We start from the raw sequence: 16,895 nt of genomic DNA on the forward strand, positions 1-16,895 counted from the left end.
TAGAAATACAATATTGCTTTTGGTAAGTGACTCTAACATGGGATGTGCACATGCATGAAAATAGGTGATTTGCAAGTAGTCCAAAAACGTCTAGAATGGAATGTTTTGAATTTGTTTCCTTATACAAAGGAAGACGTTACTTTTTTTTTTTTATAGAAAAACCGTACACAACATCAAAATTTTGACTTCTTTGTAGGTAGGCGACTGTACATTTTAATAAACATTAGTTATAAACCATGGTAAAGCTTACGAGAAAGAAATTACTCGACTTGCGAAATGTTTTTTTTTATTTGGACTAGTTGATCGAATAGTTCGTTATCAAGTGGTTGGACGCAATTGCAGGCTCATTTGGCATGACGTCACAGATGCATTGGTTTGTATCATTATTATGTCTTGATATTGTATATGTTAGTACTATTGCTATTAATGTCGGCAAAAGCTCGTCAGAGCTTATGTTTGTAATGTTCTTGTTATGCCGACTTAAAATTAAAAAAAATATTCTATTGTATTATATTCTAAGGAAAAGAAAACATTTGCTAACGAAAGTAGAAGATTCAACATTGTTAGGCTAAATTTGAAACGAAGTATTTTTAGTTTGTGGTGTTCACCCTAGTTAACCTTTGGTTATATTATGGGGAATGTCACTCGTTAGGTTGTCACTTATATAGACGTTTATAATAAAACATATTGATGTGACTGCATGGTAAGTGCTGAGATTGATACATGTATCAATCTTACTGTACAGTTGACAAAAATAGCTGATGTTCAAGGTTTTCCATCTACATAAAACCATGCATCATATACTGAGTGTTCTAAACTTATAAAGCTGACGTGGAAAGGCAATGCTCGAATGACCGTTGCTCTATTTCATTATTTGGTCGAGGGGTCTAAGTGTTTGGACACAGTTTACGAAAATATTACTTTAATATTCAATTCAATATTGAATTGTGTTTGTTCATAAAGTTCCAGAGTTTCAACACTGAAAATTCAAAAGTACATGTATTGCGTTGAGTCTTTTTATTGGTATATCGATACTTAAAATATAATAATAACTATCTTTTTTTTAAACTATTAGAAAGAAACAATCAATGAATCTGACATCTTATTACTGCACATACAATAATGTATCTGTGAGTTATAAGTATTGCAACTACAATTAACATGCTTAGTATATAAACAAAAGAAGTAAAATCACAAAAAATACTGAACTCAGAGGAAAATCAATTCGGAAAGTCCATAATCACATGGCAAAATCAAATAACAAAACGCATCAAAAACGAATGGACAAGAACTGTCATATTCCTGACTTGGTACAGGCATTTTCAAATGTAGAAAATGGTGGATTAAACCTGGTTCTATAGCGCTAACCCTCTCACTTTAATAACAGTCTCATAAAATTCCGTTATATTTACATGATGCGTTAATAAACAGTCACAATGATTTGTAAACAAAAATTAAAAGAATTTACGGTAGGATATGTGTTTGTATACACTCTTCTAAGGTCATATTTTCCAACATAACTTATTAACTATCAACGCTCTTATTAAACACGCGACTCTACACTAGAGTTGATGTGAACCTTGTCGTAAATTAAGCAATGAATATAGTTGTTAAATTTGATAGATGCTTTTTGTGCTTCTTTGTTGAATGTTTGTTTGTTTTTGTTCTATTTTAAGATTGTGACACAGTGATGACTGCTGTACCCCTATTTTGAACATTATACTTATTATCACTGTTTTGTTCACGCATCGTTGTAAATATAACGTAATTAATACGACTGTCATACAAGTGAGAGGTTTGGCGCTATAAAACCAGGCTCAATCAACCATTTTCTACATTTAAAAAGGCCTGCAGTACCAAGACAGGAATATGACAGTGGTTGTCCATTAGTTTGATGTGTTTTATCATTTGATTTTGACATTTGATTAGGGACTTTCCGTTTTGAATTTTCCTCGGAGTTCAGTTTTTTTGTGATTTTACTATATTTTTTACAAATTCGTTATAATTTTCAACATGCATCATAAAGATGTGTTGTTCTCAAATTGATGATGTATATAATATTTGTTTTGCGTGTCTATAAAAATTGTACATATTACAAAAATAAAATTATCACCAAGCCACCTCCAAGTAGTAAAGACCTTGGATAATGCATTGACCTTACATCCTACCTACAGTTTTGAACTTACTTGATGAGTTGAAGGGTATATGCGTCTAAATAATCAAAAGGTCGTGTTAATAATGCCTCAAGATAGTTTACATTAATATCAAATTAGATATGTCACCGCATACCGTTGGTCCTACATTATATTTTCTGTCATTTATTACATTTTCAAGGATAAAAACAAAACAACATGTGCTATCAATTTTAATATAAAAATAAACATTCTAAAATAATAATATTTGATATGTACGTTCAAATAACGAAATGTTTTCAAATAGGCCTTGCACGAAAAAGACACCACCAATGCAAAAGATATTGGCGGTCATGTTGTTAATTATTCAGCCTCTTGTTCAACTCAAACACAGTCTCTGAATCATATATTATTATTAATGTAAGTTTTCTAATGCTTGGATTGTGTGGAATTACATTTGAATTGTTTGTCCAATTGTAGTTTAACGTCCATAGATAATATCACACCTATTATTTAATTTAAATGTGCCATACTGAACTATTGATTGCATGCGAGTATTATTAACCCATGCCCCTATTATATTTTAACACATAGATTCATGGAAAAAGGACAAAAAACATTAATGAGTGAATATATACATTAAACTACGTTCAATGGAATGAAAATGCGGTTTTTCTAGGCCCTTTTTAATTTGAATGCATTTTATAAATCAAATTTTGAAAAAAATATGATGTTTAGTTAATAAAACATCCTTTCATCGACTTAATGCCCAACAAAGGTGAAAAATATTAATAATTTCAAGAAATAACTGACACCCTTTTTTAAGAATAAATGTATCATTACGTTAACTTAGACGATAGTTTGTTGTTACGTGGTCTTGGTCAATTTCCTATAAGAGATGAAAAATTCCCAGTCAAAATGTAACCCACAGAAAAGCAAGCTTATATATATAAAAAAAAAGTTACTACTGTGCACAACTTCGTGTCACTTGAAAATGCTTTGATCTTTATGGTGGTACCTAACACTACAGGGAGATAACTCTGTAAAATCAGATAAACCTTTTAATAACGTTGTGTTGTTAATGGAATATTAAGCTTCTCAATGATCAAAATTACTGTCAGTCAAACTGCTATGTAACCAGTGTAATTTTTCTGTTGAAATGGTTGTATCAAATTTTTGGAAATTTTATTATTTTTGTCATAGGGTCAAAGTAAATACTCTGTCAAAATTTTGTGAATATTAAAAGAGCCAAATTAATTCTAGTGAAAGTGTTGGGTACCACCTTAAATTCCGGTCAGTTACATAGCATAAAACTACGCCGTATTTGGCACAACCTTTTTCAACTTTTGATCTTCAGTGCTGTACAATTTTGTACTTTTTTTCACTTTCGATCTTTTATATCTGGGCGTCACTGGTGAGTCTTGTGTTGACGAGGCTAGTTTTTGACGTATTGAATTTTAAACCTGATTCTTTTTGTTATCTATTAATCATGTGTTTCTTTGTCTAATATGTTCTCCTATTTATTTGTAGTGTAGTCCTGTAATATTATGTTGTCATTTCAATGTTATATTTAACTTTGCCATTAAAGTGCGAGGTTTGGCATGCCACAAAACCAGGTTCAACCCACCATTTTATTCCCCTTTAAAAATGTCCTGTACCAAGTCAGGAAGATGGCCGTTGTTATAGTATTGTTCGTTTCTGTGTGTGTTGCATTTGAATGTTGTGTCGTTTGTTTTCTCTTATTTTTGAGATATTAAGATAAGACGTGGCACGGTACTTGTTTATCCCAAATTCATGTATTTGGTTTAGATGTTATATTTGTTATTCTCGTAAGATTTTGTCTGATGCTTGGTCCTTTACTGTGTGTGTGTTGCGTTTCGGTGTTGTTTCGTTGTTCTCCTCTTATATTTAATGCGTTTCCCTCGGTTTTAGTTTGTTACCCCGATTTTGTTTTTTGTCCGTGGATTTATGAGTTTTGAACAGCGGTATACTACTGTTGCCTTTATTCATAAGCAACAGGATATTAAATAATACCATACAAATCGAGTTGAATTTTGAAAGAGTCAAAACAATCAGGTAAAATATCCCATTCCTAAGTTAAAAAACTGTGAATGATCGACCAAAGTCCGTTTTCAGAGACAAAGAGGCTGTGAAGGAAATGTCTATCATCTCTTTACATTAAATATGTTGTTGTTTCTGCGGAGAAAGCTACAAATAATGTTGCCTTTGTATGGTAATTGATATACAACTCGCGTCTAGTAAACGGATTGGGAATAAATGTGCACTCAGGTAATCCCACATACAAAAACATGCCATTTGACATGGATGATATTATAGCGATTCATAAGTCCTATCATCTTAATAACGTGTTATAGCATTCTTTTTTTTTTGTCTTAACGAAAGTTGTTTTTACTGTTTATTCTGATTTTGTTACATCCATTTGAGGTGGAAATGTACTTATGCACCCCGTTATTGTTTTATTGTGCTATGATAAATTTTTATATTCTTGTCTTTCCATTTTTGCTATTGTAATTTGTCTATATGCCTTTTTGTGTTTCTTTGTTTCATATTACGTGGCTCTGTACTTGTGCATCCCGTCATTGTGTTATTGTGCTATGGTACTTTTTTATATTCTTGTCTTTCATTTTTATTAATGTGATTTGTCTTAAGCCTTTTTGTGTTTCTTAACTGCATTTTTGTTTGTTTTTATAGTGATCAAAATTATAACACAATGTTGACTAATGTACCCCAATTTTTACATTTTTACCCATCGTTGCTAATATAATAGAATTTTAATGTCACTGTCACTCAAGTGAGAGATTAGGATAGCTATAAAATCAGGTTTAATCTACCATTTCCAATGCATGTACCAAGTTAGGGACATGACAGTTGTTATCTATTCGTTGCATGTGTATAAGCTTTTGATTTTGGCATTTTATAAAAGAACTTTCCGTTTTCAATTTTTCGGTATTTTTTTTATTCATTTTTTTCATATCTTTATAGGGATGATCTTTTAAAGGATCCCATTTTTACAACAAATATGTTGAATCGAAACTGCATAACATTTAATGATTTAATAAACAGCTTGCTTTTCTTGAGGTTAAACTTTGACTTATAAGAAACAGACCACGTAACAACAAACTATCGTCTGACGTAATGGGATATTTATTCTTTAAAAAAGGGTTTTAGTTAATTCTTGAAATTATTAATACAATTGAAACAAATCGGGTTTAAAGATCAAAGCGTTTAAAACATTGATATATGCGATCTTTGTAACTTTTAATAATATCTATAAGAGCGAAATGTTCTATACATTCCAATAAATGTAAAAATATGAAATTGTAAATTTTGAATGATTTTGAAACATGCTACATCGAAGGAAATACAAAATGCAACGATCCCGTCATATTTTCAAATCATCGAATGCGGTTTATCACTTTTACTTGCATGAGCAAATGACGAATTCAAAATAGGGGAACATGAACTGCTTTCCCTTCCCGGGCAAACTAGTTTCGTGGTCGGGTTCGTGTTACTTAATATTGAATTTTCTAAAGTGTAGCTTTGCAACTTAGAAGTATGTATATAGAGCTGTGATATTATAACATTTTTATTAGTAAAGTTTTTTTGTTTTCCGAAAAAAAACAAATGCTTTTAAAAGCTTGGCGTCTCTATATTTGGTAGAGGTGCTGATGTTTGAGAAGGTTCAACCGTTTCTCGATTTGGAAGTGGTGTCTCTATATTTGGTAAGATTAAGGAAGAGCTCTGCGAAGGTAAGGGTGTTTCTCTGTTCGGTGAAGGAGTTTCTCGACTTGGTGAGGGTGTTTCTCTATTCGGCGGAGGCGTCTCTACACTAGGTACTGTTGTAGTGACTTGCGAACACATGTTGCAAGATTTTCTACATCTAGCCAATGAGAATTCAGTATCGTTACAAACTTGAAAATGTTGTATCAGTAATTCACATTCATTCGAAGTATCTACACATTGGTTAGATGTATGTGATGCTGCTGAAGTATCAGTATCACATAAACCGCATAATTTTGGACAAACAGTCTTTGCAGTATAAGAATCTGTACATATTGGAAATGTCTGTAAAAGGTGGACACAGTTAGAATGATCAACGCACGTGGTGGAAGTCGTAGGAATGTTTGACGTCATTAACTGCTGGTCAGATGTAGAACTCCCAGTCGTTTTAGATGGGGTGGTGGTTACATTCATTTCTGGCAATCCTTTAGAGAGAAAAACACACTATTACGTTATAGTATAAATAATAGTGAGATGTGGTATAATTGCTTATGATACAACTATACATAAAGAGCAAATGGCAAAAAGTTATCAACATATAACAGTTCACTGTTCAAACTAATAAAACCGGAAAACAACTCTATAAGGATTATTTTTCTGATATTTTATCATTGACAAATGGAATTAAAGTATTATGAATACAGGCGCATACACAAACCCATGTACTCAAATATATTTATATTCAAAGAAAACAATCAAAGAGCCAAGTTTCATCAGTGTCAATCCTTTTTCGTCAGCTTTTTTAAAGCCCCAGTCACACTGTCAAGTTCTACTACGTTTCAGCTACGTTTCGAATAAAAATGTCCCATTATTTTGAAAACTAGGCTGAGATCACCCCTAGGTTTTGGTGGGGTTCGTGTTGTTTATTCTTTAGTTTTCTATGTTGTGTCATATGTACTTTTGTTTTTCTGTTTGTCTTTTTCATTTTTAGTCATGGAGTTGTCAGTTTGTTTTAGATTTATGAGTTTGACTGTCCCTTTGGTATCTGTCGTCCCTCTTTTACTAGGTTTGTGCTACGTTCTTACCACCTTTTGCTACGTATAAGTACGTGTAGACCCACGCTTTACATATATATTTGTGCTAATAGCTACATATGGTAAAGGCAACGGATGGGAATTCAAAAATAGCTGATATTAATATATAACTAGTTTTAAAAAAACTGACATAGATATAAGTATATTATATAACCTGCAAAGGATTTTCAGGTTGTATCTTTCCAAAGTAAAAAAAGGCTGACGCTGATGAAGGCAATTGCCAATACAATATTAATCACATGTACACATCACTCACTTGGCAATGCCAAAAATACGTCATTCGGAGCAATATTAGATACAATTCAAAAGACGCCTCCGGGTGCGGGAATTTCTCGCTACATTGAAGACCTGTTGGTGACCTTCTGCTGTTGTTTTTTTTATTTGGTCGGGTTGTTGTCTCTTTGACACATTCCCCATTTCCATTCTCAATTTTATGTCCTGCAAAACTTGTTATTTCTTTATATTCGGGTTAACTCAAGTTCCATTAAAAAACTACCTGTCGTAACATTATTTGGATCGACATTACACAGGTCTGTATCACAGCATTGTACTTTTACAGTTGTTAATTGTCTACGTTTTCCAAATATTTTAATTGGTGCGTCTTGTCTTCCTTCGCACACCTAAAATTAATCAAATCTTTCACTTCTATTTACAATTACAATATTATTATTATTATTATTACATAGCTTTTATATAGCGCCTATCTAATAAACATAATACTCTAAGCGCTTAACATATAAAATTGAAGGAAAATATATATCACAATGCATACAATAATAGCAATTATATATATATGAACATAAGAATAAAACAGAAATTAAATAGAATAATGATGGAAATTAAGAGCATTGGCAGGGGAAATATATATCACAATGAATACCATAAAACATATTAAATATAACAGTCAATAAAAGAATAATGATGAAAATTATAAGTATTTACATTCCAGTAAAACACAATGAAAAGATAAATAAAACTGTCTATTCAATAAAATCGTCAAAACTAAAAATTTAAATAAGTTAAAAATAAAAAAAAAGATCCTATCACTTAAACTTTTTAGAATAATAATAAATTATCACATTTCTTACACATCACAGTACGCCAGTCTAAAAATATGTGTCTTCAAACCTTTTTTAAAACGAGGAAGCGATTGTTCTCTCCGTAAATGAATTGGTAGGTCATTCCACAATGTAGCTCCAGCTCGGTCGAATACAAGGAATAGTTTTAAATAAAATAACCATATAAATAATCAGATTAATATTTTCATGATATGTTCTTAATTCTTAATCTTAATATCTAAGTTAAAAACATTTATAAAACATATGACTGTTTACTATAAATTCCTAACATGATACTTACATCAGTGGAAATACACCCAGCATGATACGTTTTCACTCCATTCATGGAAAATTCATGGATTCCACAATGCTGAAATATACAAATTGAATATGCACAATAACAATAGCAGTTCAAAGTAATGCAAACTAATAATAAACATTATACCTTTTAAAGCTCACTTTTAGGAAATTAGATATAACATTTTTATTTGCTTAGAAATAAAAATAAATTGTTAAAAAAAATCGTTCATTACAACGCACAAACCGCAGAGACACGACTCTGGACAAAATAAAGAAATACAAAGTCTACTGATTAATATCTTATCCCTCTTCTTATTTCCATATAGATATCACTGAATGGTAAAAGACTTGAAACCATGACATTTATCTAACTCTACCGCTCCAAAGAACGAAAGATTTACAGGAAAACAAATAATGATATACATCACCTCATCTTGTGGACATTGTGTTGTAGCTCCACACTTTGTTACATCTTGTGCATAGTAACAAAGTCGGCATGTCAGACCTAAAATATATATATATATATATTTAGGGAACTGTTTGTTAATAAACGAGTAGTAACCTATTTTATTTTTTATTTATTTGGAGAGCACCAAGTATTGTAATCATTAGAGATACTAACCGATGTAACGGTTTCAAGTTTTCTATACAATTTTTTTTTTTAAATTACCAGCGGCACCAATTGAGAAAAAAAAATATAGGATGACCTAAATTTCTTCCTCTGTAAAAGAGAACGCAATACATGTGTGCGCTTTTGTGGATTTCTTTAAATGTTTGCTCGCAGCTTTTTAATACATTTGCAAGTATTTCTATTTACAGGCAACACAGGGGAAATCGATGGATTTACTTCTGTTACAATAAGTTGAATAACCTAATTGACGATTTCGTCCGTTATGACTTTTTATATGATCTTGTCTTGTTTTTCATATTTGCTTATAAAGTTTCTATCTATCTTTTATAATTTGCAATTTATTCAACAAAAGCGAAAAAGGAATGGCAAAAATCGTCATCAAAAGACAATACTCGATATTCCAATAAGGAGTAGACTGAAGACTTTGTCTTAGTCTTGCTATATATATATATATAAATCATTATAAGGCAATAACTCTTAGTAGGAGTAAACTGGTGATTTTGACCATTAAACATATTTGTAGATTTTTTCATCATTGTTGCTATAATTATGTTTCTAACTATCTATTAAAGGCATATTTTTCAAGGAAATAGGCAAAATATGAAAATACATGTAAAATTTGTCAAAAAGGTCAATAACTCCTATAATAAGTCGTCTAAATATTTTGATGAATAAGAACAGTAGGAAGACATTCCGACCATTTCTGCTCCTGTTGAGTTTTTTTTAGTTATAACTACATCTAAATCGATTAAAATCAATAGGGTCAAATATTAAAATACAACGGTTAATTGAATTTTAATGTAGGAAAATATTATAAAAGAATAAAGAATATGAAAAACTCTTTGAAGTAGTGTAACAAAATAAAATATAAAATGTTTCAAAATATCTAAAACCGGTTTGATGTGCTATTTGCCAACAGATCTGCCCACACTTGACTGAAAAATAGCACTGTAATGGTTATATATTACAATGTTTTATTTTTACACAATATAGGGAAATTAAAACATCATTAAAAATGCATGAATCAATTATATTGTAAAGCATGGAGTTCCGTAATAACCTATTTCGAATGCTAGGTGGGTTATTCGTAGAAAAGATTACATTAAAAAAAATAACCTGCATAAATCATAGTTGTTTTTCCTTTGTCGGTTTATTTTTTATTTATTTTTTACGATTTGTTGTGTCGGTGCCTTTTAAAGCTTGCGATATAGGAGTTGATTATATTTGAAGGCAGTACGGTGACCTATACCTATACTTGCTAACTTCTATGTCAGTTGGTCGCTTGTGAATAGTTGTCTCATTGGTAGTCATACTACATCTTCTTATTTTTATCAATAATAATCTATGAATAGTGTTCCGTCATAACTTAATTAATAATTATCGCAAAGACGAGGTGGTTTTACCTGAAATAGAACAGCATAAATAAATCACAAAAATAAAATTGAACATTATAAATAACTTAATTTCATAATTATTAAATATTATGAATGAGAAATTAGCACAATAAAGAAAATAATAACAGTTCTTAATATCCATTTTTGGACACAAATGTCACATCTTGAGAAAATCAGAATAGGATACTAATGTTTACGACAAAACAGACGGTTTCTACTTTGGCATCATGAATTTGACTTTTTTGTATGTTTTTAAGTAAATGAAAATAACACTTATTGGATTTAGTGCGTCCTTAACGCTTTTCTAGATTTGCCTTCATTAGGAACGATCAAAGTTAAATTAATTAACCCAAACATTTGAAAACCAGGAAGCAACGTAAAATGATATGACCAATTAATTCCAACATTATATGGGTCTCTCGCGTTTTGTCTTGCAACTTTATTTGATTCAATCTTGTTATTTTCCCACGCGAATATATTTGCATTACTTACCTTTATTTTTCCAAACACAGTAACAAATCTTGTATACTACTTAACAAATAAAGGGATATGCATAAATAGCGACCTATGTCTACAGTGTCATCACGACTAACGCAGCTTTTTTTTCGTTTTTTGAAAAAAAGAAAAACTCGAGAGGTTCGAAATAATGCCTTTTTCAGACTTCAGATAAATAACGAAATCACACTACCTGAGATTGTGGGAAAAATAATGACGACTAATAGACAGATCTTACAAAAATGTTCTTTGTCAAGATTGTCAAGTAATGGGAATGTAACTATTTGCCAAGTTTACGAAGAAACTATTCCATTGTATAGGTCCCATATTATGAAACTCTTTTAAAACAGCTAGCCTTGAACTTCACAAAAATGAAAAATAAATAGTATGCCTGATAAATAAACAACGGAAATTCACGGAATATTTTATTTTACATACTAGAACTGTATTCTGACGTTTACTAAGTATTTGTATATATATATATATATATATATAATGTTCATATGAAGGTCTTTCACAGCTGAATAGCTGGAATTTGCTCATTGTTGAAGGCCGTTTAGTGACCTATTGTTGTTAATTTCAATGCTGTTTGAGTTGTCCAATTGGCAATTATACCACATCCTATGTTTTTAATATTAATATTGATATCGGTACTGTTTAATTTTGTCACTGTGTGAGGGCTTATGGAAAAATTGGCAATATTGTTTTGAAATGTGATATATCATGAAAATTTCTTACATCAAGTACTTACCAACTACGAATTCAAATCCACATACGGCGAAGAAAACTGTTAAAATACACAAACGTGAATTTCGAGAGTTAAATTTTCAAATCAAAAGAAATACAATATAACGATTTTTATAAGCCTTATACTTCACAACATTTTCTTACAAAATTGTAGTATCTTTCAACTAACGACCGTATTTATTTGTCAAAGACTTTGAAGTGGTAAAGGCAAACATTATAAAAAAGAATGACTTGTGTCCCTAGTACACGAATGCCCAATCCACACTATCATTTTCGATGTTCAATGGACCTTGAAAATGGGGGTATATCTCTAATTTGCATTAACATTAGAAAGATCATATCATAAGGAACATGTGTATTAAGTTTCAAAATGATTGGACTTCAACTTCATCAAAAACTGCCTCGACCAAAAACTTTAACCTGACGAGTAACACTACACTAATATTAAGTGCAGTATTGCGGAGTATGTATGGAACGGATATGAACTCTTCGCCGGAGATTGTATCGTTGGAGCACACTCACCTAGCTGTGTTCCCTTAACGGTTTTCTTTTTTAAAGGTTAATGCATTTACATAGAAGTTATTTCAAAGTTAAAATGTTGAAATGAAATCATCCAATGTAACGTTACACACGCACAACATTTATCTATAGGATTATACATATCATACATACCCGTAGCCAGGGGGGTTCGAATCCCCCTTTGAAAACAAATAAGCACTGTTAAAGTCAACGTTTTGTTCGAATTGTGACTCTTAAAGTCAAGTTTGTGAGTCCAAATACCCCCCCTTCCCTTTGGAATTCCTGGCTACGGACCTGTCATATACATGAAACACTGATAGTTCCTTGGCCAATATGTAGATTTAATATTAAAAACAACGTCTAGCTAAATAAATCTATAAATGGTCGGCACTGATTTAAATTAGTGTCTCCTCCATGACAGTCTTGGAAAGCAAAACTCAATATTAAATAAAAGACACTGCTAGTTTCAGTATTTAGTACAGTGCACAACAGTTCAACATAAAGGCCAATGGGGGGAACCAGAAAACTCTTTATGTCACTGAGAAAACACTGCCAAACATCCAAAAATACTATCCACACTGATCTGTGTCCACACTTGTATTGCATGAAATATTTTCTTGTGGGCGATGCAAACAACAATCGATTAATCAATCTATCCATGTGCTATTTAGACAATATACGTATAGTGTCTTGAAATATGAAATTTATTTGTATGAGGCTTAGAAACGGGAAAATGCGAGGTTCTACCGAGCATTTTCCCGTTTCGTGCCGAATACAAATAAATTTCATATTTCAAGACACTATACGTATATTGTTTTTATACTGAAATCGAAAAAAAAATGAAAAATGAAAAAAAAGATGTAACAAAAATTGTTCAAAAAAGTGTTTGGAATTTCCCTCTTGAGGTACCATTTTGGGGTATTTCCCTATGAGCGTAGTCCAGGTGGTAAGACATTGGCGTATTAAGGAATTAGAAAGGGAAAATGAACTTAATTAATAACATTTGATAAACATGATATATAAATAACCAATTTGAAGACATAAAAGTTTAAATTGAAAAAAGTTTGACCATTGTTACTTTACGTTGTCATGGTCGTGACGTGATGTTGTTGATGAAATACAATAAGGAGGCGGGGCTTATAGGTCAGTTGGGGTCATTGACGTATAAAGCTAACGTTTATACGTATAGCTTTATCTGTACAGTAAACTAGCTGATTGCAGTATAATATTCGTTATCATTGATGTACACATTTATCGTAACAGATTCGAAAAATGGAGACAAATTCAAACGCAGCCTTGTTACTTTGTTGTTATGGACCAAGGTACATGCCATTACTGAGTAAAAATTTGTAAGGGTTCCGCGGAACCCAGTGTCTCTTGATACTATCTTATGATTGTAAGAAGCTTCTGTCCAAGTTTGGTAAAAATCTAGGAGAGTTAATGAATCAAATAAATGTTCTTAAAACTTTAACTGCAGACTGTATGTAATGTTAACTGGAAGAAAATCTAAGTCCATTTAAAAGTAAAATACAGAAAAAAATGGAGTTATCTTTTTACAAAATTTACTTCTGGATACTATCTTATGATCATAAATAAGCTTCTATCAAACTTTGGTACAAACAAAGGATAGTTTAAGAAAGTTATTAAAATTCTAAAAACTTTAACCACAGAGTGAATGTTATGTTTCCCCGCAGAAAAAAACTAAGTCCATTTATATGTAAAATACGGAAAAATTTACTTCTGGATACTATCTTATGATCATAAACAAGCTTCTGTCCAAGTTTGGTAGAAATTCAGTATAGTTTAAGAAAGTAATTTAATTTCAAAAACTTAAGACTAAAGTCGAAGGCTCGACAAAAATCCGCATACATTCAATTTGATAGATTTTTTTTAATTTATACTTCTATAATATTTTTGTTTTTAATAATATGATAATTCGCTCAATATATCAAAGCCAAAGGAACAGACTTTGTATGAATCTTATACAAACACAAACATTTTCTTGCAATTATCTATTCATTACAAATTACTCTGAAAATTTACTTAATCAGTTCACAGATACAACCATTCGGTTTGGAATGTTAAATTGGTCTGTAGGAATTTTTATAAAAAAACGGAATATCACATCTTAGTGTGTACAATGATATTATCTATTAAGTTCATGCGAACTTATTCGTCCTTTACACTCTTGAAGGTTATCAATTGTAGCATTATCGGTTCTAACATTAATTTTATTTTTATTAATTCTTTGAATACATTACTAACATGGCCCTGCGCCCCGTTGTTAGATATATAATTTTTAAAATACGTGCTATCCATTATATTTTATCACCTTTGACAGGCATCCTGTTAGTACTTATATTTTGGCATTGCACAAGGTCCATTATTTTTCACAGACTGAGAATGACATTTTCACACTTAATCCGTTGGGGGCGTCCTGAATGTCATTTTTGTCATGGAAATATATATATGGCCCTGCGCTCCGTCGTTACTTATTTGATTTTTAAAATAAGTGCCATCCATCCTTTATTATCACCTGTTGGTATTGCACAAGGTAATGTTATGTTCGGACTGATAATAAACTAAGTCAGCCCAAGTGTGGAGCCTGTAAATCAGTGATTGTCGTTTGTTTATGTGTTACATATTTGTTTTTCGTTCATTGTTTTACATAAATAAGGCCGTTAGTTTTCTCGTTTGAATTGTTTTATTTTGTCTTATCGGGGCCTTTTATAGCTGACTATGAGGTTTGGGCTTTGCTCATTGTTGAAGGCCGTACGATGACCTATAATTGTTAATGCCTGTGTCATTTTGGTCTATTGTGGATCGTTGTCTCATTGGCAATCATACCACATCTTCTTTTTATAAATATCCATGCATTGTAGGTGTCCTGGTGGTGTTATTTTTGTCATGGATGATCATGGAAAACTTGATAAATTTATTAAATGGAATTGAACTTTGAACTATAGCTTAGTAATTTGCGAGTACTCTAGCTTAAATTGGAGCTTTGTGCACGTTTTGTATTCTGCTCATAGTAGAAGATCATATGAAGACTTGTGATTGTTTATATATTTTTCCTTTGGTCTTCAATAATGGATAGTTTGGTGTCTTGTATGTAAAGTATGACGGATGATGCGCACTTTATTGTTAATTGTATTTGAAGGGGCATATGTTTCTAATCTTACTCAATGTAGGAAAAAAATTATATGTGTTTATAAAAGTCTGGGGAAAATCAGAATAACTCTCACTAAAGTTTGTGTGGATACATATCATTATATTTAATAACTTTTCGAAATTGGTTTTGTATTTAAAACCAGACCAGGTAAATGGATATTTTACTGCGTTAGAACCAAGTAGTTGTTATCTGTTCCAATGGAATTTTCCTTATTAAAACTTTGTAATCCGGACCATATGTTTATCTCAATAACAAATATGGATATGCGACAGGAAATGGAACTAAAAATTCAACAATTACAGTCCTAGAACGAGTTTTAGGACACAAGCAAGGCATGTCATTTATAAGGTCTATAAAATCTTCATGTGTTCCCCCTCCCATTGTATGATACCACATATCATTTATTAGGTCTATACGATGCGCATGTTTTCCCTTCCATACAAATATATTTTTTTCAATTTTGGAGAGTTTTTTTTTAAATCAGTGAAAGAATCAAAATAAGGAGATTTTTTATGATAATGTGGTATAATTGCCAAAGAAAGAACTACTAACGAAAGACTACACTAAATGAATGGGTTTTAAATAACCAGCTCGAAAAACCATATCGTATTGAAAGATTTACATGTAACGGCCCGGCATTATTCGAACGAGCAAATCAAACAGTACGTTGTTCTGGTTCTTTACGGTATATAATTACATAGTAAAATCACATTCAGACATTATTATAAGACGATCTAAGTGAAGAAAAACATTACTCGTTTTCTGTTTCATCGGAATATAGTCTTCATTATCACAATCTTATAACATTCGTTATACATATTCGCCTTACCAAATAAAGCCAGCTGAATGTCCATTATCTACCTGTGTTGTGTAATAATACGCTGATAGTACCTCTCTTATAGCCAAGCATAAATATAAGTCAAAACAATTCCACAGTTACAGTAAAAAAAACGGATATTTTTTTATGAATATGCTTTTAAAAACAAGAACGTTGCCAAAATCAGAATTCACCAAAGCACTCCAAGGACAGGTGTTAGTTCAATATCAGTTCTGGGATGTAGTCCAGCTTCCCTTTACAGTTTTACATTTATTTGCAATTATTGTTGATTAATTAGACCTGATTTATGTTTTTTTTTCGAATATAGTGGAGAAACTACAAAAAACATCTTTGCATAAAAATGATACAATCCGATAAGAATACTTTAAAAATTTGTAGAATGGAAACTATATTTGCTAAATTCTTGTTTTGTTGAACGTTTCTGCTGGACAGAGTTTTGATCTATCCTTTTAATTGTCCAAGACAATAGGAAACAAGATTGCACACGCTGAAATATCTGGTGTGCTTTACATATCATAATTGTAATCATGCTGAAAGTCTGATATATAAATGTTTGAATAAAAGTAAAACATTAACTTAACATTATCAATGATCCTCATTAATGAGATCAAGGTCAGAGTAACACAGACAGACAGATATGTACACCTAATTATCATACCACACATCACATATTATAAGCTTATTGCTTATAGAATCTAAGACACATCGGCCAATGGACCATACAAATGAGGTCACTGTCAGATGAAACCTGCCAGACGACATGTATACCTTATA

The 16,895-nt window shown here is 31.4% G+C and overlaps 1 protein-coding gene across 2 annotated transcripts; it reads right to left on the reverse strand.

The window, feature by feature from the left end:
* Positions 1 to 5,773: 5,773 nt before the first annotated feature.
* LOC134711216 (mucin-2-like) lies at positions 5,774 to 16,158 on the reverse strand. 2 transcript variants are annotated; one of them, XM_063571687.1, is made up of 6 exons: positions 16,113 to 16,158; positions 11,597 to 11,632; positions 8,754 to 8,830; positions 8,327 to 8,395; positions 7,464 to 7,587; positions 5,774 to 6,358 (listed from the first exon to the last, which is right to left on the reverse strand). In XM_063571687.1, exons 1-6 carry the CDS (start codon positions 16,135 to 16,137, stop codon positions 5,784 to 5,786), a joined length of 906 nt encoding a protein of 301 aa, XP_063427757.1. In that variant the 5' UTR covers positions 16,138 to 16,158; the 3' UTR covers positions 5,774 to 5,783. The 2 variants fall into 2 exon arrangements, with proteins under 2 accessions (XP_063427757.1, XP_063427766.1); XM_063571696.1 differs by lacking the exon at positions 11,597 to 11,632 and having other exon boundaries at positions 16,113 to 16,139.
* Between the last annotated feature and the right edge of the window lie 737 nt (positions 16,159 to 16,895).

This window comes from Mytilus trossulus, chromosome 1 (genome assembly GCF_036588685.1).
Source record: "Mytilus trossulus isolate FHL-02 chromosome 1, PNRI_Mtr1.1.1.hap1, whole genome shotgun sequence".
In the NCBI taxonomy this organism is placed as follows: Eukaryota; Metazoa; Mollusca; class Bivalvia; order Mytilida; family Mytilidae; genus Mytilus; species Mytilus trossulus.